General features: G+C 46.5%; 1 protein-coding gene across 1 annotated transcript in view; it reads right to left on the reverse strand.

The window, feature by feature from the left end:
• Positions 1-23,805, reverse strand: part of ap5z1 (adaptor related protein complex 5 subunit zeta 1) — a 54,118-nt gene extending 30,313 nt beyond the window's left edge. Inside the window, exons 1-6 of the mRNA XM_070901286.1 lie at positions 23,700-23,805; positions 8,556-8,693; positions 7,916-8,102; positions 4,221-4,365; positions 1,603-1,712; positions 413-581 (exon numbers count right to left, since the gene is read on the reverse strand). Coding sequence (XP_070757387.1) covers positions 413-581; positions 1,603-1,712; positions 4,221-4,365; positions 7,916-8,102; positions 8,556-8,693; positions 23,700-23,740 — 790 coding nt within the window. The 5' untranslated portion in view covers positions 23,741-23,805. The remainder of the gene's footprint in view (positions 1-412; positions 582-1,602; positions 1,713-4,220; positions 4,366-7,915; positions 8,103-8,555; positions 8,694-23,699) is intronic.
• Positions 23,806-26,112: the final 2,307 nt, after the last annotated feature.

Raw genomic sequence — 26,112 nt, forward strand, 5'->3', positions numbered from 1 at the left:
CCCCCTCATCTCCGGAATCAACCTAGTGAACCTTCTCTGAACTGCCTCTAAAGCAAGTATATCCTTTCGTAAATATGGAAACCAAAACTGCACGCAGTATTCCAGGTGTGGCCTCATCAATACCCTGTATAACTGTAGCAAGACTTCCCTGCTTTTATACTCCATCCCTTTTGCAATAAAGGCCAAGATACCATTGGCCTTCCTGATTACTTGCTGTACCTGCATACTATCCTTTTGTGTTTCATGCTCATGAAGAGAGAAAAGATGGTTTGGGTGTGTGGACCTTTCTTGGGGCCAATCTTTCCTCTTTTCAGAGGCTGACAGATCTGCTGTGTATTTTCAGATTTCCATTATAAAAAAATGCGATTCCCAAAGGCAGAATCAGAGGTTGCGCATTTCAGTGCCGAACTACCTGCATCACTGTTGCTGACTCCGCTTGCCCCGGACCACTGCAGCCACTTCCTGATCATGGAGAAAGAGTGCATGTTCAGCCATTGGTCCTCGGTGTAATATTGGCCAATGGACAGCACCGTGAAGAAGTCACCCGCTACCGCTCCATCCACCTCTAAAATGGAAGCGGGCTGAGCAAGAGAAAGATGAACAACAGTGTTAATGCTAGACAGCCTAAACTGACTTTGTCAAGTTTCTCCTCTCCAGAAGGCACGGACACCTGATTGGAAGCCATGGTCATCGACATCTCTCCAAGCTATCCATGTTTCAAGTGTGAGCCTTGACTGAAATTGTTTTGCAGGCTATTCAACAAGTAGCATCACAGACTAACCTGATCTTGGTCTTTATCCAATATCCACATGTGCATTTTCTCTAGCAGCGATCACTGGATAGTGATAAGGAGTGGGAACCCTGGCTAGGGTCAAGGAAGTAGGAAGAAGCTGCAGCTAAGACTAGCTAACATGTCGCACGACCATGCATTGAACCTGGAGAACTTCCTGCCCTGTACAGCTTAGCGTTTCACGCGAGAAGTTCGCTGAGCCATTATGAGAGCCTGGACGGATATTTTAAACCGATTAATTAGGAAACAGCTAACCTGCAGCACTTTGTGTTTCTTAACAGAAGGACTATTAACAGTGAAACACAAAAGAAGGTAGAAATAAATGTGATGGTTAGATCATGTAACGTTGGTGCTGTGACTCAACAGTATAAAAGCAGGTGTCCTGTGGAGGATCTACCATTTCTTCAAGTGTGCAAGAGTTGTCACCTCATGTAGGTATTTCCCCATTTATCAAAGATGGGGAAGGGGTATGGAGGATAGAAAGAAAACCAACAGACTTGGATGAGACAGCACCCCACCCTCTCAATGGCTAGCTAGGATTGCACTGGCAGAGTCCTGGGTCCTAGCCCACCCTCTAAATCAGGTATAACACAGAAGATAGAACAGCGTTACCTATCCCAACTCACATATTTGTCTTAAATGGATGATTAGCAGTAGGTTATTGCAGGATATCACAAGCAAAGACTTTTTTGTTAACAATCTGTTTAATGCGTAGTCATGCAAGACACAATATACAACCCCAGTCTTTAAAGGATTAATGCGATGATTAACACAGCAACACAGACATTGGCATGACTGCAGCTTTCCATTACCTGTCGTGATCTTGGACTAAAGAAGCCTCCAGAGGAAAGGGGGACTCCTTGCAGTGTACTGGCATACCGCAGCCAATCAACAAGCTTCTTACTAACAACATTCACCTGCTCTGTTGGAAAGAAACAACAAAATTGCTGAGTCTGAATGGAATCTGATACAGAGTCCATCAGTGTGCATGACTTCACAGGGTACTATACTTTGAAATGTTTTGTTTTCAATTAGTTTGTAACCAGACCATACAGGGAAAACACTTCTCTACTTTTTCTTAATAACTACCATCACCTCTTTAATTACTCAGTTATATATCATTTCACCCATCCTTCACTTAAACATTTTTGAAAAGTACTGCACTGGCCCCTCAGATCGGTGGAACCTCACACTGAGAGACGCTGTTCAAATCCTGCAGGATCTCTCTGCTCATTCTAGACACCTCAGTTGGGACAGCTGTGGAAACTAACTGCAACTGGAGGTCACCTTGCAGATCTTCAGGCATTTTAAAAAATAAATCAATCTCTTTTTCCTCTTTCTACTTGTCAAGACAAAGGATGTCGGAGCTGGAGAATACTTGGAGAGCACTCGGTGTCGGCCATGTACTCCCCAAGTCTGGCAAAGTATGGTCCCGATGGAGAGTGAAGTTCCACCCTTCCACTCCAGCTACGTGCCTCAAAGCCAAATTCAGAAAACTGCCCCTCACTGCACCAGCGTGTCGGTTTCCATTTCCCACATTAACCATCCTTATTGCCTCAGAGATTGCTATTTGATGCCATTTTTCACCAAATCATGTGCTTTAGGGATGAGTAGGGGGATGCACAAACACAATCTAACCAGCAAACGGGCGAAGGAGCGATGCGGGATCGTGGCTGAGATTTGGTGGGTGATCGTGGCGGAGGTTCGGTGAATGTTTGGTGCGGAGGTGCGACAGGAGATCGTGGCGGAGGTGCGGCGAGTGTTTCTGTGGCGGAGGAGCAGCGACTGTTTGTGGCGGAGGAGTGGCGAGAGATCATGACGGAGGTGCAGCAAATGAGGGTACGGGGCCCAAAAGAGCCGAGGGCCCAGGGGCAGCACGGGCCAGCCCACACTGAGATATGTGTACGCACTCGGTCCGTGCAGCAGAGCAGGTCTCCAGTCGTCCTGGTTAACCCTTACCCTTGTCAAGCCCGTGTGGTGGCTGGTGTGCAACGGTCACCACACGTTAAAAAAACCCACGCACAGGCACCTTCCACCCCCTCAACTGGAGTTCAGGACTGGAACATCGGGTCCTTCATTGAAACATCTGTGAACTCATGTGGAAGCAAGTCATCCTCGTTCGAGGGACCGCCAATGAATGAAAGTTTCTTATCCCTTTAGCGTGGTGAATTTAAACCCAGGTTCCAGAAGTGAAAGAGCTGTGGTGACTCTACCAATGCTGTCCTAAATCAGGGCAGGGTTGATGGCCTCTAATTTTCCTCCTTCCCCAAGAGGACACTCTCTCTGCTCGAGAAAAGCATTGTGGCCGAAACAAGGTGCTGGTGAAGAGGGGCAGTGGTAAGAGGACACAGAGAGACTGTGGACAGGAGGCCACATTCCCCCAGCACAGCACAATGGTGCTGCAATGCACTGTACCTCCTGGAAGAGCATCGCTTCAGTTTGAAACTTCCTGTAAACAGAACTGAATCACATGCCTTTTGATCATTTTTAAGTTGACCTGTTAGTATCCTTTTTACTGTTAGTTCATTTCATACCGTAAAGCAATTTCTTTTAAAGTTTATCCATTTCGGGAACAGTAGCATAGTGGTTATATTACTGGACTAGTAATCCAGAGGCCTGGACTTATGATCCGGCAGACGATAGTTCCAATCCCACGACGGCAACTGGGGAATTTAAATTCAGTTAGTTAAATAAATCTGGAATGAAAAAGCTAATATCAGTAATGGTGACCATGAAACTACCGGATTGTCGAAAAACCCAACTGGTTCACTCAGGTCCTTTAGGGAGGGAAATGTGCTGTCCTTACCTGGTCTGGCCTGTATGTGACTCCAGACCCACAACAAATGTTCTTGATTCTTAACTGCCTTCTTAAATGGCCTAGCAAGCCACTTAGTTTCAAGAAGGCGGCTCACCACCACCTTCTGGAGGGCAATTAGGGATGGGCAATAAATGCCGGCCTCGTCAGTGACGCCCACATCCCATGAACGAATAAATAAAATTAAAAAGATTTTTCCGGTTTCATTCTACACAGAACTGCAACAGAGAAACATGGAAGTGTGCACAAAGAACCGTTATGTTACATTGAGCTTCCAGTGCAGTGTTACTGGTTTACTGCTTGCCGTCTAATGCTACATTAGTTTGATAAGCATTTTTTAATGATGCTGATTAGAATGGGCAAGTGAGGCAGCACGGATTGGTCTGTTATAAAGGGCCTGCATTAGTCACAGCTGCAAGGGAGATTTCATTCGGAAACTGTGTTGCCACAAAAAGGGGCCTACAGCAGAGCATTTACAATGTACGTGATTGACCCCTGGGCCTCATTAGACAAAGGCACCGCTTTCATTGAGCAGCCGTTACTTCAGGGGTGGACTACAGGAGAATGCGATATTGCAGTTACCGGTACAATCCAGCATTATGCCAGGTGACTTACCTTCATTGAGAGTTGTAGGCGCAAGGTCGAGGACTTTGGATAGGATAGGCACGAGATACCGCGAACCCTGACCCTCAGCTTGGCGGGATTCTAGCAGTTTCAGAACACGACTGCACACAGTCCCGACTTCCTCCTTCTTACTCCCCTACAGATGGAATTGCAAAGTTGCTGTTAGGTTTACTTTAAGCAAGTGCGATGAACAAGGTAAAAGAGACGACAACAACTTTCATTTATATAGCACCTTTAACGTAGTGAAATGTCTCAAGGTGCTTCTCAGGAGTTTCACAGGAAATTCATAGAAATTTACAGCACAGAAACAGACCATTTCAGTCCATCATGTCCGTGCCGGCTAACAAAGAGCTATCCAGCCTAATTCCACTTTCCAGCTTGTTCCATAACATTACGGCACTTCAAGTGCACATCCTAGTACTTTTTAAAAAGTGGTGAGGATTTCTGCCTCTACCACTCTTTCAGGCAGTGAGTTCCAGGCCCCCACCACTCTCTGGGTGAAAAAGTGTCCCCTCAATTCTCCTCTAAACCTCCTACCAATTATTTTAAATCTGTGCCCCTTGGTTGTTAACCTCTCTGCTAAGGGAAATAGGTCCTTTCTATCCACTCTATCTAGGCTCATCATAATTTTATACATCTCAATAACATCTCCCTTCAGCCTCCTATGTTCCAAAGAAAACAAACCCAGCCTATCCAATCTTTCCTCATAGCTAAAATTCTCCAAATAGAAATCCACTGGCTTGCACCTTCATCCCTTTTGTCATTTAATCTCTCCTGCCTTCACCCTATCACAGGCCTTCCCTTTTATTCTTTCCTCCCCTCCATCTTTCCCTGCCTCTGCACTTGCTTAAAACTTGTTATATCTCTAACTTTTTTCTAACGAAAGGTCATCAATCTGAAACGTTAACTCTGTTTCCCTCTCCATAGACACTGCCTGACCTGCTGAGCGTTTCCAACATTTTTTTGTGTTTTTATATAAAATCTAATTCTGTTATTAGTCAATGTAAATAAAGCATGCTCTTTAAAAACTACTTGGGCTAGAACCCCAGCGGAGTTACTGTCATAAGAACATAAGAAATAGGAGCAGGAGTAGGAGTAGGCCATACGGCCCCTCGAGCCTGCTCCGCCATTTAATATCATGGACTCAGCTCCACTTCCCTGCCTGCTCTCCATAACGCCTTATCGTTTAAGAAACTGTCTATATCTGTCTTAAATTTATTCAATGTCCCAGCTTCCATGGCTCTGAGGCAGCGAATTCCACAGATCCACAACCCTCAGAAGAAATTTCACCTCATCTCAGTTTTAAATGGATGGCCCCTTATTCTAAGATTACGGCCTCTAATTCTAGTCTCCCCTATCAGTGGAAACATCCTCTCTGCGTTCACCATGTCAAGCCCACTCATAATCTTATATGTTTCAATAAGATCACTTCTCATTCTTCTGAATGCCAAATGAGTAGAGGTCCAACATACTCAACCTTTCGTCATAAGTCAACCCCCTCATCCCTGGAATCAACCTAGTGAACCTTCTCTGAACTGCCTCCAAAGCAAGTATATCCTTTCGTAAATATGGAAACTAAAACTGCACGCAGTATTCCAGGTGTGGCATCACCAATATCCTGTACAACTCTAGCAGGACTTCCCTGCTTTTATACTCCATCCCCTATGCAATAAAGGACAAGATTCCATAGGCCTTCCTGATCACTTGCTGTACCTGCATACTAACCTTTTGTGTTTCATGTCACCAGACTAACAACCCTTTGTTGCGACGGTAACCACAGGGAGATCTGCTAACAATTTATTTATTTGAAGAATTTATTAAGCAGAATTTCATTTCCTTTACTGTTATATGGCAGACATGCTGAGGGCAGTGCTCAGCAAAGGCTGTGTGATACAACTGAAAAGACAGCACTAGACCTCATCATCATCATCATCATAGGCAGTCCCTCTGAATCGAGGAAGACTTGCTTCCACTCTTAAAATGAGTCCATAGGTGGCTGAACAGTCCAATGCGAGAACCACAGTCCCTGTCACAGGTGGGACAGATAGTCGTTGAGGGAAAGGGTGGGCGGGGAGCCTGGTTTGCCGCATGCTCCTTCCACTGCCTGCGCTTGATTTCTGCATGCTCTCGACGATGAAACTCGAGGTGCTCAGCGCCCTCCCACTTCCCCCACTTAGGGTGGTCTTTGGCCAGGGACTACCGGGTGTCAGTGGGGATGTTGCACTTTATCAGGGAGGCTTTGAGGGTGTCCATGTAACATTTCCTCTGTCCACCTTTGGCTCGTTTGCCGTGAAGGAGTTCTGAGTAGAGTGCTTGTTTTGGGAGTCTCGCGTCTGGCGTGCAAATGATGTGGCCTGCCCAGCAGAGCTGATCAAGTGTGGTCAGTGCTTCAATGCTGGGGATGTTGGCCTGGTCGAGGACGCTAATGTTGGTGCGTCTGTCCTCCCAGGGGATTTGTAGAATCTTGTGGAGGCATCGTTAGTGGTATTTCTCCAGCGACTTGAGGTGTCTCCTGTATATGGTCCATGTCTCTGAGCCATACAGAAGGGCGGGTATTACTACAGTCCTGTAAACCATGAGCTTGGTGGCAGTTTTGAGGGCCTGGTCTTTTCCTCAGGCGGTCGAAGGCTGCACTGGCGCACTGTAGGCGGTGTTGAATCTCGTCGTCAATGTCTGCTCTTGTTGATAAGAGGCTCCTGAGGTATGGGAAATGGTCCACGTTGTCCAGGGCCGCGCCATGGATCTTGATGACTGGGGGGCATGCAAAGTATGGTGTAACAGGAGCTGCAGCATTAGGTGTTGCTCTAAGGACAGCAGGGTCCCACTACGCAGGGTCCCAACTACATAAACCCTTCACCAGAAAATCGAATAGCAAAGTTTAGAATTATTTGCAGGGGCTTCTGGTCCATTCAATTTCTCCACTCTTTGGAAGGTGCTAACTAATGTTAGGGTCCAATCTCAATGGGTGCCAACCCTTCCTCCAGTAGCCCACCCAAGTAGTCATTCTTGACATGTAGGCTTAGACAGTGAGTGTTGGCAGGGCATTTGACTGCAACCAAGCCAACTGCTGCCTCACCCAATGTCCACACACACATGCATGAACTGTTCAGCAGCAGTCAGTTGACAGCGAGAACCTGGATTGCTCGGTGAATGCAGCAAAAGAAAAGTTCTTTGAGTCCATATAGTTTCTGTCATTCTGGTTCAAAATGTTCCATGGCAAACCTAGTGGAACAATTGTGATAGAATATAACGGACAGCATTTCAAAATCTGAGGGAATTCAGCCTTCTAATGATCTCGCGAATCAACCTATTCCATCTGCTTTCCTGTGGCCCATCTCCAAAACAGCTCATTCAAGTCCAGCATCTTTATGATCAACTCTGCCGGGCGGCCTGATGATGCAGCAGACTGATTCACTAACTCCCTGAGCAACCGAGTGCAATTCTCATAACTGTCCACACAGCAAGTTCACAATTTTAACCCAAGCATTAAGGGAGAGAATCTGCTAAACAGAGAAGGACCCCGGTAGAAAGACAGAAGAAAATCGAATGCTCGAGTCACCGAGGACTGGTACTGCCAACATGTCCTAGCGGTGATTTCGCAGAGCGCGGATGCTGTGAGATCTGCAATTCAAGACGGCAATGTGCATAAAGAACCTTAGTGCAGCTTGAACCAGCCCCTTCCTTACCTGGGCCAGCATTACACCCGATATAAGGCTCATGGTTTTCATATCGTTCACTTCGTCACAGGATAAAGCCAAAGCACTGCATGGCAACACCTCTCGCAGGATAGCAGAGCACAGGACAAGAACCGGCTGTGGAGCCTTCAGGAAACACAAGGTGCTGTGGAGTTTCTGTAGGACATCCCTGGGAAGACTGGGTATCGGACAGAAAGATGGGAGTGCATTAGACTTTGATACGTACCGTTACAGAACACATCCTAATTACACTCAACCTATAAGCACTTACATCCTTGGAAGTGTCACTGTTCAGGACAGAGACAAAAAACAAGTCCTTCACATCTCTTAGCAGTTTGCATTGATAATAATAGTCACAGACACAGACTATTGAATGTCTGTCTAAAGTTATTAAGAAACAGAAAGCACAAATAATTACTGGAAAATTCTACAATTGATTTATTAGAGAATATTCCCCCTCCTCCACTGGTAACTGGTTGTCTTTAATTAAATAAGAAGTTTATGACAAAACACAAATTGAAATGACTATAGAAACCCTTCTTCCTATAAGTAAACTCAAGTTTAATTGGCCACGATCAGATTGTACAATTCCCCCCAATCCTCGCCTGTTATTTTGAACACACACTCTTACGTTCTGCTGTATTTTGTAGCCGAGACAATCAGGAACAGTTTCTGCAGGGAATCGATAGTTTCGCTATTATATTCCTTATTCTGCAGGAGAGTGGAGATGCGTGAGCAGAACTTCTGTAGGTCTTCATCTTGTACTTCCCTAAGCGGGGGCAGAAAACGGACATTAAATAAATGGATTGAACAGTATAGTATTAGGCAGTCCCTCGTATCACGGATGACCTGCTTCCACACCAAAAAGGGATGCATTCACAGGTGGTTCAATGAGGGACCTGACATTCTAGGTCCCGAACTACATATTGAAGGCTGGAAGATGCCTGTGCGTGGATTCTTTTAACGTGGGGTGGCCGTTGCACACCAGCCACCCGACGGGCTTGACAGAGCTAGGTCTTGATCCAGTGGCAAGGGTTAACCAAGACAACCGGTGACCCAGCTCTGCTGCACGGATCTAGTGCGCACACATGCTCCTACTATCCATAGATCCCAGTGTGGGCTGGCCCGTGCTGCCCCTGGGCCCTCGCCTCTTCTGGGCCCTGATCACAACGCTCCTGAGCCCCGATCTCTCACTGCTCCTCCACCCCGATCAAAAATGGATCAGTCAGTAATAGGACATCAATTAGTCTCCTCTTATCTTGGATACATCAAATATCGACACACTGTTATTTGAAGTATCAAAATATTAAACTCCAGCCTAGTTCAAGGGTTATTAACATCAATGAACAGCTGTGACGCCAAATGGCAGAGCAGGCTCGATGGGATACATGGCGTACTCTGTTTCTAACACAAAGCGTCTCTGAACTTTTCGTTGGAACATCCTAAAATGGAGCCTTCACTTATAGTAATGTTGCCAACAGGGTACAAGATCGTGCAGTGCTGGGGTTGAATGTCACCCTTTTTCAGGAACTTACTGCACACTATGAAGTACTGGTCTGTGGCTCATACTTTACACTTCAACTAAGGAAATGCTTCATCTCTAATAATCATATTAGGCCTTGGAGAGGGTGCCGAAGGGGTTTTCTAGAATGGTACTGGGGATGAGGGACTTCAGTTAAGTGAAGAGACCCTGGAATTGTTCTCCTTAGAGCAGAGAAGGTGAAGGAGATTTAATAGAGGTGTTCAAAATTATGAAGGGTTTTGATAAGAGTAAATAAGGAGCAACTTTCCACAGGTAGGAGGGTCGGTAACCAGAAGACACAGATTTAAGGCAATTGGCAACGAACAGAGGGGAGATGAGGAAAACTTTTTTTTTTTTTACACAGCGAGTTGTGATGATCTGGAATGCGCTGCCTGAAAGGGTGGGGAAGCAGATTCAATAATAACCTTCAATAGGGAATCGGATAAATATTTGAAAAGGAAAGAGTACCAGGGCTATGGGAAAAGAGTGGGGGAGTGGGATTAATTGGATAGCCCTTTCAAAGAGCTAGCACAAGCACGATGGGCCGAATGGTCACCTTCTGTGCTGTATAATTCTATATGTAGATCGTTCCCCCGATTCTATCTTCTGTCCGTAAGGCAATGACTCCTGCAGAAGATACTTAAATGGGTACCTCACCCAAATGAGAAGCAGCACCACATGTGAGCCTGATCCTATCCTCACCCATAAATATCCGCTTCCCAGCAGAGGTCAGTGGATAGCAATCAGGAGCGGGAGCCCTGCTGATTTTTCCATTCTCTAGCCCCGAGGAATGAGATCAATTATAGTGGCCGAAACCAAGTACTTCAGCTAAGAGACTGGGGTTGAAGCCGAGGACCTGCTTTTCTATGCCAGACAGTATTTTTGCCCATCAGGCCACTGGGGGAGCTTTGCACACACACACACACACACACACACACACACACACACACACACACACACACACACACAGTACTGGCCCCAATTTTAACTCCATAGGGAACATACCTATGTAAAGGAGGACCCCAGTTAAAGGGATTGTGAACCCAGAAGAAAAATTAGCGGGGTGCACTGCCCTGTTGGCTCTGGGCGTCTGTCCTTGTTGCCTGCTCAGGCAGATATTGCGATATTAACGACTTTCAGACAGGCAAGAGCCAGGGCGATTTTAATTGCCCACCCGCTAGGTTTCTGTTGAGTGAGTAGGGTTAAAATCACCCCCAAGCACTTTAATGGTACAGGTGAGCGAGCCTTGTTATTACTTTCACCAGAGCTGCCCACCTGTGTGACACGATGAAATAGGGATTGGGTGGTGCAGCAAATTAGGACGTGGCATTCTTGCCACCAAGGCAACTCAGGCCAAAGGGTCAATACCTGTCGAGAGGCCCATGCTTGTAACTGAAAAAGAATAAACTCTGCTGATTTTAAGTTCCAAATTGGTTCGGATGTCACCAAACCTGCCTGAGAGGCAAGAATCTTGCTGGTACCAACTCAACGACATTGCCAACAGGAACGGACTAGCCCTGTGGGAAATTGGGAGGTATCCCCAAGTGTCCTTGTGAATGGTTCCATAGTGCTGTATGGGTGGCCCCCATTTGCCATGAGAATTCCAAAGAATTCCGCACCCTTTCAGGATAGCCAGTCCACTCCCAATTGTCAGGATAAACTGGCAGCAGCCTTATAGCCCAAAATATCCATCACACCCAAAGCATTTTCCCCTCCTTGGATACCAATACTCTCACATGCATCATCTATGATTTACTCCAGTTATAACAGTATCTGTTTTTGATTGTGGGCATAATGTGCAAATACAGCGAGAGGGCTAGTGGCAGCTTTAATGTTTTATGGCTGTTTCTGCACCCCCCCCCCACAATTCTGCTTCATATAATCTGATCAAAAATATATGTGATTTTTTTTTTTTGCAGGTGTTATATATGAAAGATGTGTGTTTTTTTTAATCTATCAAGCATCTTGGCACGTACAACTCTGTGTGCTGGTTTTTCATCTGAGAGCAGCGTGCAGATCGAATTATCGACTGACATTTACACTTGGGCTCCTCCTGGGGAATCCGCTGCGGTTCAGGAAGAAGTATTGCTCAATCCCATTAATTAGGGCACTCAAACGGGAATTAATCCTTCTCATTTATCAGATCATACTCATTAAGCTAAATCCATCAGTGGGATTATAAATCATTCCGAGAGTCCCATTCAGTGCCACCTTCCCTTTGAGTTTCTGGCCGGAGTTCAAATGCGGAGGAGTTGGAAGGAAAATGCTTTTTCCTGATCACGCAGCTTTCTATTCAGAGGCTCACACCCATTTTCTGCTTATTAAAAATTAGTATTTTTCAAAATTTTTTCATTTCCACCACTGCTTTTCTCTATTACATAAGAACATAAGAAATAGGAGCAGGAGTAGGCCATTCAGCCCCTCGAGCCTGCTCCGCCATGTAATATGATCATGGCTGATCTTCTACCTCAACTCCACCTCCTGCACTATCCCCAAAAATCTGTCGATCTCAGTCTTGAATATACTCAGGATTCACATCCACAGCCCTCTGGGGTAGAGAATTCCAAAGATTCACAACCCTTTGAGTGAAGAAATTTCTTCCCATCTCAGTCCTAAATGGCCGACCCCTAATTCTGAGATTGTGACCTGCAGCCAGGGTAAACATCCTCCCAGCCAAGCTCCTTAAGAATTTTACATGTTTCAATGAGATTACCTCTCATTCTTCTAAAGTCTAGGGAAGATGTTCTTGGTCTACTCAATCTAATCAGTCTGGTGAACCTTTGTTGCACTCCTCCAAGGCAAGTATATCCTTCATTAGGTAAGGAGACCAACACTGCACACAGTACTCCAGGTGTGGTCTCATCAAGGCCCTATATAATTGCAGCAAGACTTCCTTACTCTTATGCACCAATCCTTTTGTAACAAAGGCTAACATATCATTTGCTTTCCTAATTGCTTGCTGTACCTGCATGTTAACGTTCAGTGATGCGTGAACAAAGACACTCAAGTCCCTCTGAACACCAACATTTTCCAATCTCTCACCATTTAAAAAACTCTGCTTTTCTATTATTCCTACCTAAGTGGGTAACTTCACATTTCTCCATATTATATTCCATTTGCCATGCTCTTGCCCATTCACTTAGCCTGTCTATATCCCTTTGCAGCCTCTTTGTGCCCGCCCTGCAACTTACTTTCCCACCTAGCTTTGTATTGTCAGCAAACTTGGATATATTACTTCGGTCCCCTCGTCTAAGTCATTGATATAGTTTGTGAATAGCTGAGGCCCAAGCACTGATCCTTGCAGTGCCCCACTAGTTACAGCCTGCCAACCCAAAAATGATCCATTTATTCCTATTCTCTGTTTTCTGTCCACTAACCAATCCTCAATCCATGCTAGTATATTACCCCCAATCCCATGAGCTTTAATTTTGTGTAATAGCCTCTGTGGCACCTTATGCCTGCTGAAAACCCAAATACGCCACATCCACCAGTTCCCCCTTATCTACCGTGCGAGTTACAACCTCAAAAAACTCTAAACAGATTTATCACACATAATTTCCCTTTCATAAATCTGTACTGACTTTGCCCAATCACATTATGATTTTCCAAGTGCCCTGTTACTACATCCCTAATAATATATTCTAGCATTTTCCCTACTATTGTACTGCTTCATTTGTTCTCCCTATTTTCCCCTGTACATGCTGACTCTTGTCAAGTTTGGTTTCTTGGGCACTGGTAGGCCTTCAAAGTTTCTCCTGAGTGGTCATTCTTCACGTACGAGTGGGTGTCAGCAGGCTATTCGACCATGGAGATTTGCGTAGCCTAGTCTGACCCACACTCGCCTAATGTCCAATTTAAACGGGAGTGACTGGATCGTGTTTGGGAGCTGGAAATTCCTGGCTGATTTTTCGCCTCGAGTTCTACTGAGGCCTGTTTCAGTGCCACAGCTGAGAACAACTAACTCAGCACAGACTAGATCTCAAACCTGGGAGCCTTTAGTCAACGTGGCTTAGTAGGCGTGCCACAAAAAAGCAGAATACCGCAGAGGCTGGAAACACTCAGCAGGCCAGGGCAGCATCTGTGAGGGAACAAACGTCGTTTACAACAGAGTCACGGATGTAAGTGGGCAGGGAGTGGACAAAGGGTAACTTTAATATAAATGTGGTGGAAGTCTGGACAGGCTAAAGGGGACATCAGGGGAGCTCTACTGCTCAACCCTTAAAAGGGAGATTGGAAAGTGATTGCCAATTTTGCCGATGAGAAACAAAACACTTGGTACAAAAGGTCCCTGGGAATGACATTCCTTATACTGTCGGAAAAAGCAGTCAGCACACTTCAATGGTTTTGTTTGTGTTGCGAACTGTATGGATGTCAGTCCCAGGGAGTGGATCCCTTTTCCACCCAGCATCAACACCAAGCACGCACATGTTAAGATATCACAAGATCGCTACAAGGATGGTGCCTTTCTGATTCTGAGTCAATGCTGGCTGCTATTTACTAGGATGTCATTCACGTAATCCTCAAGTTTACTTTTAACCACCTATTCCATTATTTTGCCCTTTACTGGTACAACACTATGACCCCGATATTAACGGGGAGGTGGGCAGTTTGACAGTCGGGAAACCCAAAGAACGGGTTTTCCTCAAGTGCTGCCAAATTTAACAGCAGGACCCGATTACCATTTCTGGAATCCGTTTCCCGGCCACAGCCAGACTGAGAGGCTGACTGGCTGTCCAGTGGGTAGGCCTACTGTACCAGGCCGCAGTCAGGGAGCAGTGAGGAGGGAGGGAGGGAGGGAGGGACAGCAATGTGAGGAGGGGGTGCAGAGAATCGGAAGTCGGAGGAACGCTGATGGGGTGCAGACAGTTCGGGTGTTCGGGCGGGGGGGGGAGGGAACACATCGATGGGGGGGTGGACGTTGATGGGGCCGGAGAGATCAGGTGTTGTGGGGGGGGAGGGGGGGGGGGAGAAACGGGGGGACATCAATGGGGGGTGGGGAGAGGGCGAATGTTAATGGGGATGGATAGATCGGGTGTTGGGGGGTCATTAATGAGGGGCGGACGTTGGGGGCAGAGAGATTGGGTGTTGGGGGGGACATCGATGGGGGCGGATGTTGATGGGGGCGGAGAGACTGGGTGTCGGGGGGACATTGATGGGGGGTGGGGTGGCAGAGACCAGGTGTCAGGGGGAACACCCAATTACTGGAAGAGATATGAAAGAGAAAAAAAAATTCTGAGGTACGCAGCCTCATTAAAATATTTAAATGAGGGACCCGCCACCTGGATGCGGATTGGTCACTCGCCCCCCTGTTCCGCCTCCGTTAAAACCGGAAGTGGGCAGGATCGAGGCACATTGGGTTCAGGCTTAAGATTTTTTTACATTTTTCAGTGAATCAGAGAATGGTTACAGCACAGAAGGAGGCTATTCGGCCCGTCGAGCCCGTGCCGGCTCTCTGCAAGAGCACCTCAGCCAGTCCCACTCCCCCGCCCTTTCCCCGTAGCCCTGCAATTTTTTTTTTCCTTCAGATACTTATCCAATTCCCTTTTGAAAGCCGTGATCGAGTCGGCCTCCACCACTCTTTCCGGCCGTGCATTCCAGATCCTAACCACTCGCTGCGTAAGAACGTTTTTCCTCATGTCGTCTTTGGTTCTTCTGCCAATCACCTTAAATCTGTGTCCTCTGGTTCTCGACCCTTCCGCCAATGGGAACAGTTTCTCTCGATCTACTCTGTCCAGACCCCTCATGATTTTGAACGCCTCTATCAATTCTCCTCTCAACCTTCTCTGCTCTAAAGGAGAATAACCCCGGCTTCTCCAGTCTATCCAAATAACTGAAGTCCCTCATCCCTGGAAATATTCTTGTAATCTTTTCTGCACCCTCTCTAAGGCCTTCACGTCCTTCCTAAAGTGCGGTGCCCAGAATTGGACACAATACTCCAGTTGAGACCGAACCAGTGCTTTATACAGGTTCATCAGAACTTCCTTGCTTTTGTAATCTCTGTCTATATTTATGAAGCCCAGGATCCCAAATAGATTTTTAGCCACTTTCTCAACCTGCCCTGCCACCTTCAAGGATTTGTGCACATATAGCCCCAGGTCTCTGTGTTCAAGCACCCATAAGAAACATAAGAAATGTGTTTATATTGCCTCTCCTCATTCTTCCTATCAAAATATATCCCTTTGCACTTTTCTGCGTTAAATTTCATCTGCCACGTGTCCGCCAGCTTGTCTATGTCTTGAAGTCTATCACTATCCTCCTCACTGTTCACTATACTTCCAAGTTTTATGTCATCTGCATGCTTCCCACCCGACTTAAACCCACCTGTTTTGGGGGGTTTAAAATCCCCCCCATCTGGGTCTATTTTGTCTCCCTTTTTGAATATGATCAATTACTGATTAAAATCTGGTGGAACTTGCCCAAATTTATTTCTTCATTAAGACCACCGAATCACAGATCTCACTCTCGTCTCGATCAGTCCTCCGAAATAAATACCATCCATTCCAGGAGATTTGTTTTGAATCCGTTTAACCAGAGTAGGACTTCCATCCCATTTATATCACGACTGTTAATGTTACCTGGATTATCAGTATTTGAGGAGGGCATGTTGCTCATTAATTCCTCCAAGCATTCCACTCGGCAAGACATCATTTGGTCTATCAACAATTTTATGTTCATTCCCGGTTTTCTTTTGGGTCCTCACCTATTTTCTGAATGACTTCTTACTGAAAGACTTCCTTCCTTTTAAGAACATAAGAATTAGGAGCTGGAGTAGGCCATTCGGCCCCTCGAGTCCGCTCCGCCATTCAATAAGATCATGGCTGATCTTCAGCCTCAACTCCACTTTCCCACCCGATCCTCATAGCCCTTGATTCCCCGAGAGTCCAAAAATCTATCTCAGCCTTGAATTTACTCAACGACTGAGCATCCACAACCCTTTGGGGTAGAGAATTCCAGAGATTCACAACCCCCTGAGTGAAGACATTTCTCATCTCAGTCCTAAATGGCCAACCATCCTCCCACCCTGAGACTGTGCCGCCTATTTCTAGACTCTCCAGCCCGGGGAAAACAGCCTCTCAGCATCCACCCTGTCAATCCCCCTCAGATGTTTTGCATTTGTGACTATGTCTTTTTATGGCCTTTCTAATCAACAGAGAGGGGAAATTTCTATCCTATCAACTTGTGGGATGTCAATCTGAGTCCCAGAGATGAAAGGGAAGGGGCCTGGAAATCATATAACAGTGTACCAAACACTTGGTGCTTGAATGAACATTTAAGAAACATTAGCAAGTTTATTTCAAATGGGCTAAAGCCTCTGCTAAAAAATAGTGGGCAAAGGGCTTTCACACAAACACATTTCGAACTCCCACACTATCACATCGCATAATTTCCAGGCCTATGCATTTAACTCCTGAACCACCCAGCCATCTCCCCCTCCTCCCGTACAAAATCCATCAGCCATTCAATCATTAATCCCCCAGTGACAGCAGGCCAAAAGACATTCTATTTCCTTCAACATCAATTCCGCTCTGTTTGAATTAGGCAATAGATTAAAGGTGAATTCTCTGGTAAGCAGCAGCACATCAGTATCCTGAAAAACACTTGTGCAATGTCCTTCCTGCCTGCACTTTGCTCCGTGAAATCTTAAAGATGGGTAAAGCATGTATTTCAGTTATTGAGAAGCTTTCTCGGAAGAATCAAATATCACTGAAAAACTGCCACGTAATCAGGATCTGTACAACAAACTGTGATATAGCAATTTCCATCTGACTGTGCCGTGAAACAGCTGAGAAACGTATGTTTGCTTTGAATGCAACAATTATTTAAATTCTGCTTGGCTTTAGAAACAGAGAAACATAGAAAATAGCTGGAGGAGTAGGCCATTCGGCCCTTCGAGCCTGCACCACCGTGGCTGATCATGCAACTTCAGTACCCCATTCCTGCTTTCTCTCCATACCCTTTGATCCCTTTAGCCGTAAGGGCCACATCTAACTCCCTTTTGAATATATCTGACGAACTGGCCTCAACAACTTTGTGTGGTAGAGAATTCCACAGGTTCACAACTCTCTGAGTGAAGAAGTTTCTCCTCATCTCAGTCCTAAATGGATTACCCCTTATTCTTAGACTGTGACCCCTGCTTCTGGACTTCCCCAACATTGGGAACATTCTTCGTGCAACTAACCTGTCCAATCCCGTCAAAATGTTATATGTTTCTATGATATGTTTGTTTATTGTTTTGAAATAATTTATTAACCTGCTATTTTTAAGAAAAAACAAATCACTGAAACTATCTGGGGTTTTTTGAAGAGCAAGAGACTATCTGTATTATTTGAATGAATGTCAGCTGTGGCTCAGTTAGTGGGTAGGACTATCGTCTCTGAGTCAGATGATGATTATACTGAGTCAGTATAAGATTATGATGGGGCATGACAGGGTGGATGCAGAGAGGATATTTCCACTGATGGGGGAAGACTAGAACTAGAGAGAACAATCTAAGAATAAGGGACCGCCCATTTAAAACAGAGATGAGGAGAAATTTCTTTCCTCAGAGAGTTGTAAATCTGTGGAATTCGCTGCCTCAGAGAGCTATGGAAGCTGGGACATTGAATAAATTTAAGACAGAAATAGACAGTTTCTTAAACGATAAGCGGATAAGGGATTATGGAGAGCGGGCGGGGAAGTGGAGCTGAGTCCATGATCAGATCAGCCATGATCTTATTGAATGGCGGAGCAGGCTCGAGGGGCCGTATGGCTTACTCCTGCTCCTATTTCTTATGTTCTTATGTAGAAGGTTGTGGATACATGTCCCACTCCAGAGACTTGAGCATAAAAATCTAGGCTGACACTCCAGTGCAGTACTGAGGGAGCACTGCACTGTCGGAGGTGCCGTCTTCTGATGAGACATTAAACCAAGGCCCCATCTACTCTATCAGGTGGAGGTAAAAGATCCCATGACACTATTTCGAAGAAGAGCAAGGAAGCTCTTCCCTCAACCAACATAAAGCAGATTATCTGATCATTATCACATTGCTGTTTGTGCAAATTGGACACTGCATTTCCCACATTACAACAGTGACGACACTTCAAAATGTACTTCACTGGCTGTAAAGCACTTTGAGATGACTGGTGGTCTCTCTTTTAACAGTGCAGCATTCCCTCAGTACTGCACTGGAATGTCAGCCTAGATTTTGTGCTCCAGTCCCTGGAGTGGGACTTGAACCCACAACCTTCTGACTCAGAGGCGAGAGTGATACCCACTGAGCTACGGCTTCAACGAACCTCAGACTTTGGATGCTCAGATACAAGAGATTACATTTGGCTGGACCAGAACATGCAATATAATTGGGAAACCATCTGGAATAGGTAGAGAATGACAGATATCACAGTATCATCGTATGACATAAATCACCAGGATTATTTCATTATCACTTGATAAACATGTTTTGATTTTTTTTTTAAACACTGTTCTTTCACTTTTTAATTGCTGGGTTAGAATGCAGTCCAGCAAGGCAGCTAACCTTTGTCATGGCTAATATTTATCCCTCAATTAACATCACTAAAACAGATTACCTGGTCGTTATCACACAGCTGTTTGTGGGAGCTTGCTGTGCGCAATTTGGCTGCCGCGTTTCTTACATTACAACAGTGACACTTGGGACGCAGAATGCCCACAGCGCTTGGTCTGCCTCCAGGCCTCCGTAATCAGTGCCTACAAAGAGACACTTGGTCACTCAACCAGGAAACACCAGGACTGGTTTGATAAGAATGATCAGCAGATCCAAGAGCTGATAGATCGCAAGCGCAGGGCATTTCTGAGCCTCAAGCAACAACCCAACGCGGAAGCAGCAAAGCAACATTACAGGCGGCTCAAGGCGGAGGTCCAACAAAAAACCCGGGACCTAAAGAACAGGTGGTGGATGGAGAAAGCACAGGAGATACAGCAGCTGGCTGACTGCCATGATATGCGAGGATTTTTCATCGCAGTCAAGGCCACCTACGGTCCAAACTCCCAAGGCCCCACCCCACTGCTGGCCAAGAACGGGGAAACATCAAGGACACAGAGGCTGTCAGGGCCCGCTAGAAGGAGCACTTCCAAGATCTCCTCAATCGAGACTCTGCCTTTGACTCGAGTGTTCTCAACTCCATCCCGCAGCATGCGACCCGCCAGCACCTCAGTAAAACCCCAACACTGCACGAGGTAGAAAAAGCCATAAGACAGCTTAAGAACAACAAGGCTATGGGAGCGGATGTAATCCCTGCTGATGCATTGAAGTATGGCGGAGAGGCACTGTTGGTGCGAATACATGACCTCATCTCTCTCATCTGGAGGGAGGAGAGCATGCCGGGAGATGTCAGAGATGTAGGGATCGTGACCGTCTTTAAAAAAGGGGATAGGTCCTACTGCGGCAACTACAGAGGAATCTCCCTGTTATCAGCCACTGGGAAAGTCATCACTAAGGTCCTCCTCAACCGTCTTCTCCTTGTAGCCGAGGAGCTCCTCCCGGAGTGGATTTCGTCCCCTACGGGGCACAACGGACATGATTTTTGCAGCGCGACAGCTGCAGGAAAAATGCAGGGAACAGCGCCAGCCCTTATACATGGCCTTTATTGCAAAGGGGATGATTATAAAAGCAGGGAAATCTTGCTACAGCTATACAAGGTATAACTGGAATACTGCGTGCAGTTTTGGTTTCCATATTTACAAAAGAATATACTTGCTTTGGAGGCAGTTCAGAGAAGGTTCACGAGGTTGATTCCGGGGATGAGGGGGTTGACTTATGAGGAAAGGTTGAGTAGGTTAGGCCTCTACTCATTGGAGTTCAGAAGAATGAGAGGTGATCTTATCGAAACGTATAAGACTATGAGGGGGCTTGACAAGGTGGATGCAGAGAGGATGTTTCCACTGATAGGGGAGACTAGAACTAGGGGGCATGATCTTAGAATAAGGGGCCGCCCATTTAAAACTGAGGTGAGGAGGAATTTCTTCTCTCAGAGGGTTGTAAATCTGTGGAATTTGCTGCCTCAGAGAGCTGTGGAAGTTGGGATATTGAATAAATTTAAGACTGAAATAGGCAATTTCTTGAACGATAAGGGGATAAGGGGTTATGGGGAGCGGGCGGGGAAGTGGAGCTGAGTCCATGATCAGATCAGCCATGATCTTATTGAATGGCGAAGCAGGTTCGAGAGGCCGTATTGCATACTCCTGTTCCTATTTCTTATGTTCTTATACATGGCCTTCTTCGACCTTACAAAGACGTTCGACAATGTCAACCGCGAGGGTCTATGGAACGTCCTCCTCCGTTTCGGATGCCCCAAAAGTTCAACTACATCCTCCGCCTGCTCCATGACGACATGCAAGCCGTGATCATAAGAACATAAGAAATAGGAACAGGAGTAGGCCATACGGCCCCTCGAGCCTGCTCTGCCATTCAATAAGATCATAGCTGATCTGATCATGGACTCAGTTCCACTTCCCCGTGCACTCCTTACCAACGGATCCATTACAGACCCAATCCACATCCGGACCGGCATCAAACAGGGATGAGTCATCACCCTAACCCTCTTCTCAATCTTCCTCGCTGCCATACTCCACCTCACAGTCAACAAGCTTCCCGCTGGAGTGGAACTAAACTACAGAACCAGTGGAAACCTGTTCAACCCTCGCCGTTTCCAGGCCAGGTCCAAGACCACCCCAACCTCTGTCATCAAGCTACAGTACACGGATAATGCCTGCGTCTGCGCACATACAGAGGCTGAACTCCAGGACATAGTCGACGTATTTACTGAGGCGCATGAAAGCATGGGCCTTACGTTAAACATCCGTAAGACAAAGGTCCTCCACCAACCTGTCCTCGCCACACAGCACTGCCCCCCAGTCATCAAGATCCACGGTGCGGCCCGGGACAACGTGGACCATTTACCATACCTCGGGAGCCTCTTATCAACAAGAGCAGACATTGACGACAAGATTTAATACCGCCTCCAGTGCGGCCTTTGGCCGCCTGAGGAAGAGAGTGTTCGAAGACCAGGCCCTCAAATCTGCCACCAAGCTCATGGTGTAGAGCTGAGCCATACAGGGTACCTGCCCTCCTGTATGGCTCAGAGACATGGACCATGTACAGGAGACACCTCAAGTCGCTGGAGAAATATCACCAACGATGTCTCCGCAAGATCCTACAAATCCCCTGGGAGGACAGGCGCACCAACATTAGCGTCCTCGACCAGGCCAACATCCTCAGCATTGAAGCACTGACCACACTTTATCAGCTCCGCTGGGCAGGCCACATTGTCCGCATGCCAGACACAAGACTACAAGACTCCCAAAGCAAGCGCTCTACCTGGAACTCCTTCACGGCAAATGAGCCAAAGGTGGACAGTGGAAACGTTACAAGGACACCCTCAAAGCCTCCCTGATAAAGTGCAATATCCCCACTGACACCTGGGAGTCCCTGGCCAAAGACCGTCCTAAGTGGAGGAAGTGCATCCGGGAGGGCGCTGAGCACCTCAAGTCTCATCGCCGAGAGCAAGCAGAAAACAAGTGCAGGCAGCGGAAAGAGCGTGCGGTAAACCAGTCCCACCCACCCCTTCCCTCAACGACTACCTGTCCCACCTGTGACAGGGACTGTGGCTCTCGTATTGGACTGTTCAGCCACCTAAGGACTCATTTTAAGAGTGGAAGCAAGTCTTCCTCGATTCCGAGGGACTGCCTATGATGACAACAGTGACTACACTTCAAAAATACTTCATTGGCAGTAAATCGATTTGGTTGGTCCGGTGGTCATGAAAGGCACTATATAAAGTCTTTCTTTTTATCTACGTGAAAACTATTTAGCAACAGAATTTCTGATTTGTTAGAAAAGGAAAGAAAATCTTTGTATAAAAATTAATACACACAGTTTAACGTAAAAGAAAAATTGGGGTGCAACTTTAATAAGTTGCTAGCTGAGCTACTATTAAAAGCTGGCCAATATTCTGCTTCTCAATTTTTAATCACTTTTTAATAAATTTGTTTGGCAGTTAAATGCTAAAATGAGTTATTGTATCATGTTATTTCATTCAAAAGGCATGGGATAGATGCAGTAGTTAGAACAATATTTTTTTTTTTTAAAAAGAGTTCTTTATATTATGAAAGTTGCCTAGATATCAGCCAAGATACTTAGAGAATCTAAGGAACTCAGGTTTGCCACTGACATACAGAAGTTAAAAAAAACTAGAGCAAAACAGGATGAAAACATTCCAAAATGTAACACTGGCAGTTCTAATGAAGAACTCTATGGTAGTTCTGCACATTTCTTGATTTTATTTTCTCCCAAACCTGCGTACAGATTCCTGAATACTGCTGTTAAACATTGTGCTAAACTCTAGGGTTTTTACTGATTTAAACCCGTTTGGTTTAAGGGAGTCAAGGGATATGGGGAGCGGGCAAGGAAGTGAAGTTGAGGCCAAGATCAGATCAGCCATGATCTTACTGAATGGCGCTGCCAGCTCAAGGGGCCAAATGGCCTACTCCTGCTCCTATTTCTTATGTTCGTTTTGTAACACAACAGCAGACCTGCCGCAATCTAAAAAGGGCCTCTCCCCCAAAACATTAACTGCCCCTTTCTCTTGTCAGATGCTATGCGCTGTCAGTACTTCCTGTTCTTCGGTTCCATTCATCCACAATGATTGTGAATGTTCCCTTTTTTAAAAAAGAAACCCTCAGTGCCCGTCGCCCGCACTCGATCTGGTTGAGCTCTGGCATGCTGCTTGTGTCGGCCATGGCTCGGTGGGTAACACTCTCGCCTCTGAGTCAGAAGGTTGTGGGTTCAAGTCCCACTCCAAAGACTTGAGCTCATCATCTATGCTGACACTCCAGTGCTGTGTTGAGGGAATGCTGCACTGTCGGAGGTGCTGTCTTTCGGATGAGACGTTAAACCGAGGCCCCGTCTGCTCGCTCTCAGCTGGACGGAAAAGATCCCACAGCACTATTTCGAAGAAGAGCAGGGGAGTTATCCCCGGTGTCCTGGTCAATATTTATCCCTCAATCAATATAACAAAAAAAGCAAATTATCTGATCATTATCACGTTGCTTGCTGTTTGTGGGAGCTTGCTGTGCGCAAATTGGCTGCTGCGTTTCCCACATTACAACAGTGACTACACTCCAAAAGTACTTCATTGGCTGTAAAGCGCTTTGGGACGTCCTGAGGTGGTGGAAGGCGCTATATAAACGCAAGTCTTGACTGTTAAAGTGATCAGCCTCACTCGCTGCCTTGTTACCTGGCCTGTCTGAGGAGATTCTCCGCCGAAGCCCCGAACATCGCGGCCGCTGCCTCAACCCGACCACTTCAGAAATCGCCCCGGCCTCGGGGAGAGGAGGACTGGAGAGGCCGCGTACCGCAATCATTGTTCCCCTGCACCCACCTTCCTCATCCGGCTGGAAGGCAATTCGCCCGGAGAAGGGTTCCGGGGGCCGCTGAAAGGGATGCGTTCCACTTGCGCAGGACTTTGCGCTCGGTGCAAGTTTTACTTTTACACTGGGAGCGGTGGGAGTCCCAGCGTGAAGATATAGCCAATGATCTACAACTGCTCCTCACTGTAAGAGGAGCCAACACTCGAAGAAATCAGAGAATTTATCACCTGTTTTGATGCATCTGGCTTTCAAGAAATAAATGCAGCTCCACATCTTTAATTGGGTTGGTTTGCCGATTATAACTGTATCTTCTAAAAATTTCCCCTGTTGACACGAGGTTAATAGAATATTCTGACGTGTGAACAATGGGAACGAGTGCCATCAGAGAGATTATTGATAGTGTTACATTCTGCCAAGGTGCATCTATTGATACCAATGATTCTGACAATTGGTGCTAACGGATTATTCTTGTAAAATCCTGACCCTGTAGAACAAACTTACACGAGACACATGCTGAAGTCAAGGTCACTCTGGACCTGCACCTTTATTTCACAGCTCTCGAGTGCCATACTTGCCTGAGACCTGCCTTTATATACCTGTGTGGGACAGGTATGCAGTGTCTCCTGCAAGTGCACCCCTGGTGGTAAAGTATGCTTGTGGTTACAGGTCATATCTAGTTACAGTCATGTATAGCATGGTAAGATACAGTTATATACAGTGATGTGAGATACATGACATCACCCTCCCCCAAGTCTTATTGTCTTTATAGCTTCAATCTCTCAGGTGGTCTACGCTCTCGCGTGGAGCATCTTAGTTGTGGTTCAGTTGTTTGCCTTGGTGCCTGTTTTTCTTTCAGTGTGATTGCTGGTATCTCGCCTGGGCTGTCTGTTTCGTTCAGTATGATTGCTGGTATCTCGCCTGGGCTGTCTGTTGAGACTGCCCTTTCCTCAGGTTGTTCCCTCTGTCTGTCCACCACGTGTGGCGTGAGTTCCACATTGTAGTCTGCCTCTGGTTCTTCAGGGTTGTTGGTGAATCTACTTTTTACTTGGTCTATATGCCTCCGGCAGGTTTGGCCATTGTCCATTTGTACAACTAGTAGCCTGTTTCCTTCCTTGCCTGTTACTGTCCCTGCAAGCCATTTGGAACCCCTGCCATAGTTTAGCACAAACACTTTGTCCCCTATCTCATTCCACTTCCCCCTCGAATTTCGGTCATGGTACTCAGTTAGCTTCCGCCGCTTTGCCTCAACAATTTCATGCATGTCTGGGAAGATTAACAAGAGCCTAGTCTTTAAGGTCTGTTTCATCAATAGTTGCGCGGGGGGAACCCCAGTCAATGAATGCGGATGAGATCTGTATGCCAGCAGCAGTTGCGACAGGCGGCTCTGCAGTATGGGACCTTGGACTTTTAGCATGCCTTGTTTAACGATTTGCACTGCTCGCTCCGCCTGGCCATTGGAGGCCGGCTTGAACGGTGCCGTCTTAACGTGATTTATGCCGAGGTCAACTATAAAATCGTGAAATTCTGAGCTGGTGAAGCACGGACCATTATCACTGACCAATATGTCAGGAATTCCGTGTGTTGCAAACATGGTTATAAGGCTCTCCACAGTGGTGGAGGTGGTGCTCGAGCTTAAAATGGTGCACTCGATCCACTTTGAAAATGCATCGACGACTATGAGGAACATTTTACCCATGAATGGGCCCACATAGTCTACATGCACCCGCGACCATGGTTTGGTGGGCCAGGGCCAGGGACTCCCTGGGGGCATTACTGAGTTGGGCACAAATGGTGCACCGTCGGACGCAGAGCTCCAAGTCAGCATCAATGCCAGGCCACCAGACATGGGATCTGGTTATGGCCTTCATAAGGACGATCCCCGGGTGCTCGCGGTGGAGCTCCCGGACAAACGCCTCTCTGCCTCGCAAGGGCAGAACTACTCGGCTGCCCCACATCAGGCAGTCTGCCTGTAGTGATAGTTCATGCATGCGCTTATGGGAAGGTTTGATCTCCTCGGGGCAGGCATCGCGAGCCTCTGCCCAGTCACCAGTTAAAACATATCTTTTGACTAAGGATAACGTGGGGTCGCTGGTCATCCAGCCTCTGATTTGGCGAGCCGTCATGGGCAAACCCATGGATTCAAAAGCATTGATTGCCATGACTATCTCACAGTCCTGTTCATCGGACCCTTCCGTGGTCGCCAGGGGTAGCCTGCTAAGCACGTTGTCTGTGCCTGGTCTGTGCCTTATTGTATAGTCGTAAGACGCCAGCATGAGTGCC

The sequence above is a fragment of the Pristiophorus japonicus genome, chromosome 15, assembly GCF_044704955.1.
Source record: "Pristiophorus japonicus isolate sPriJap1 chromosome 15, sPriJap1.hap1, whole genome shotgun sequence".
NCBI lineage: Eukaryota > Metazoa > Chordata > Chondrichthyes > Pristiophoridae > Pristiophorus > Pristiophorus japonicus.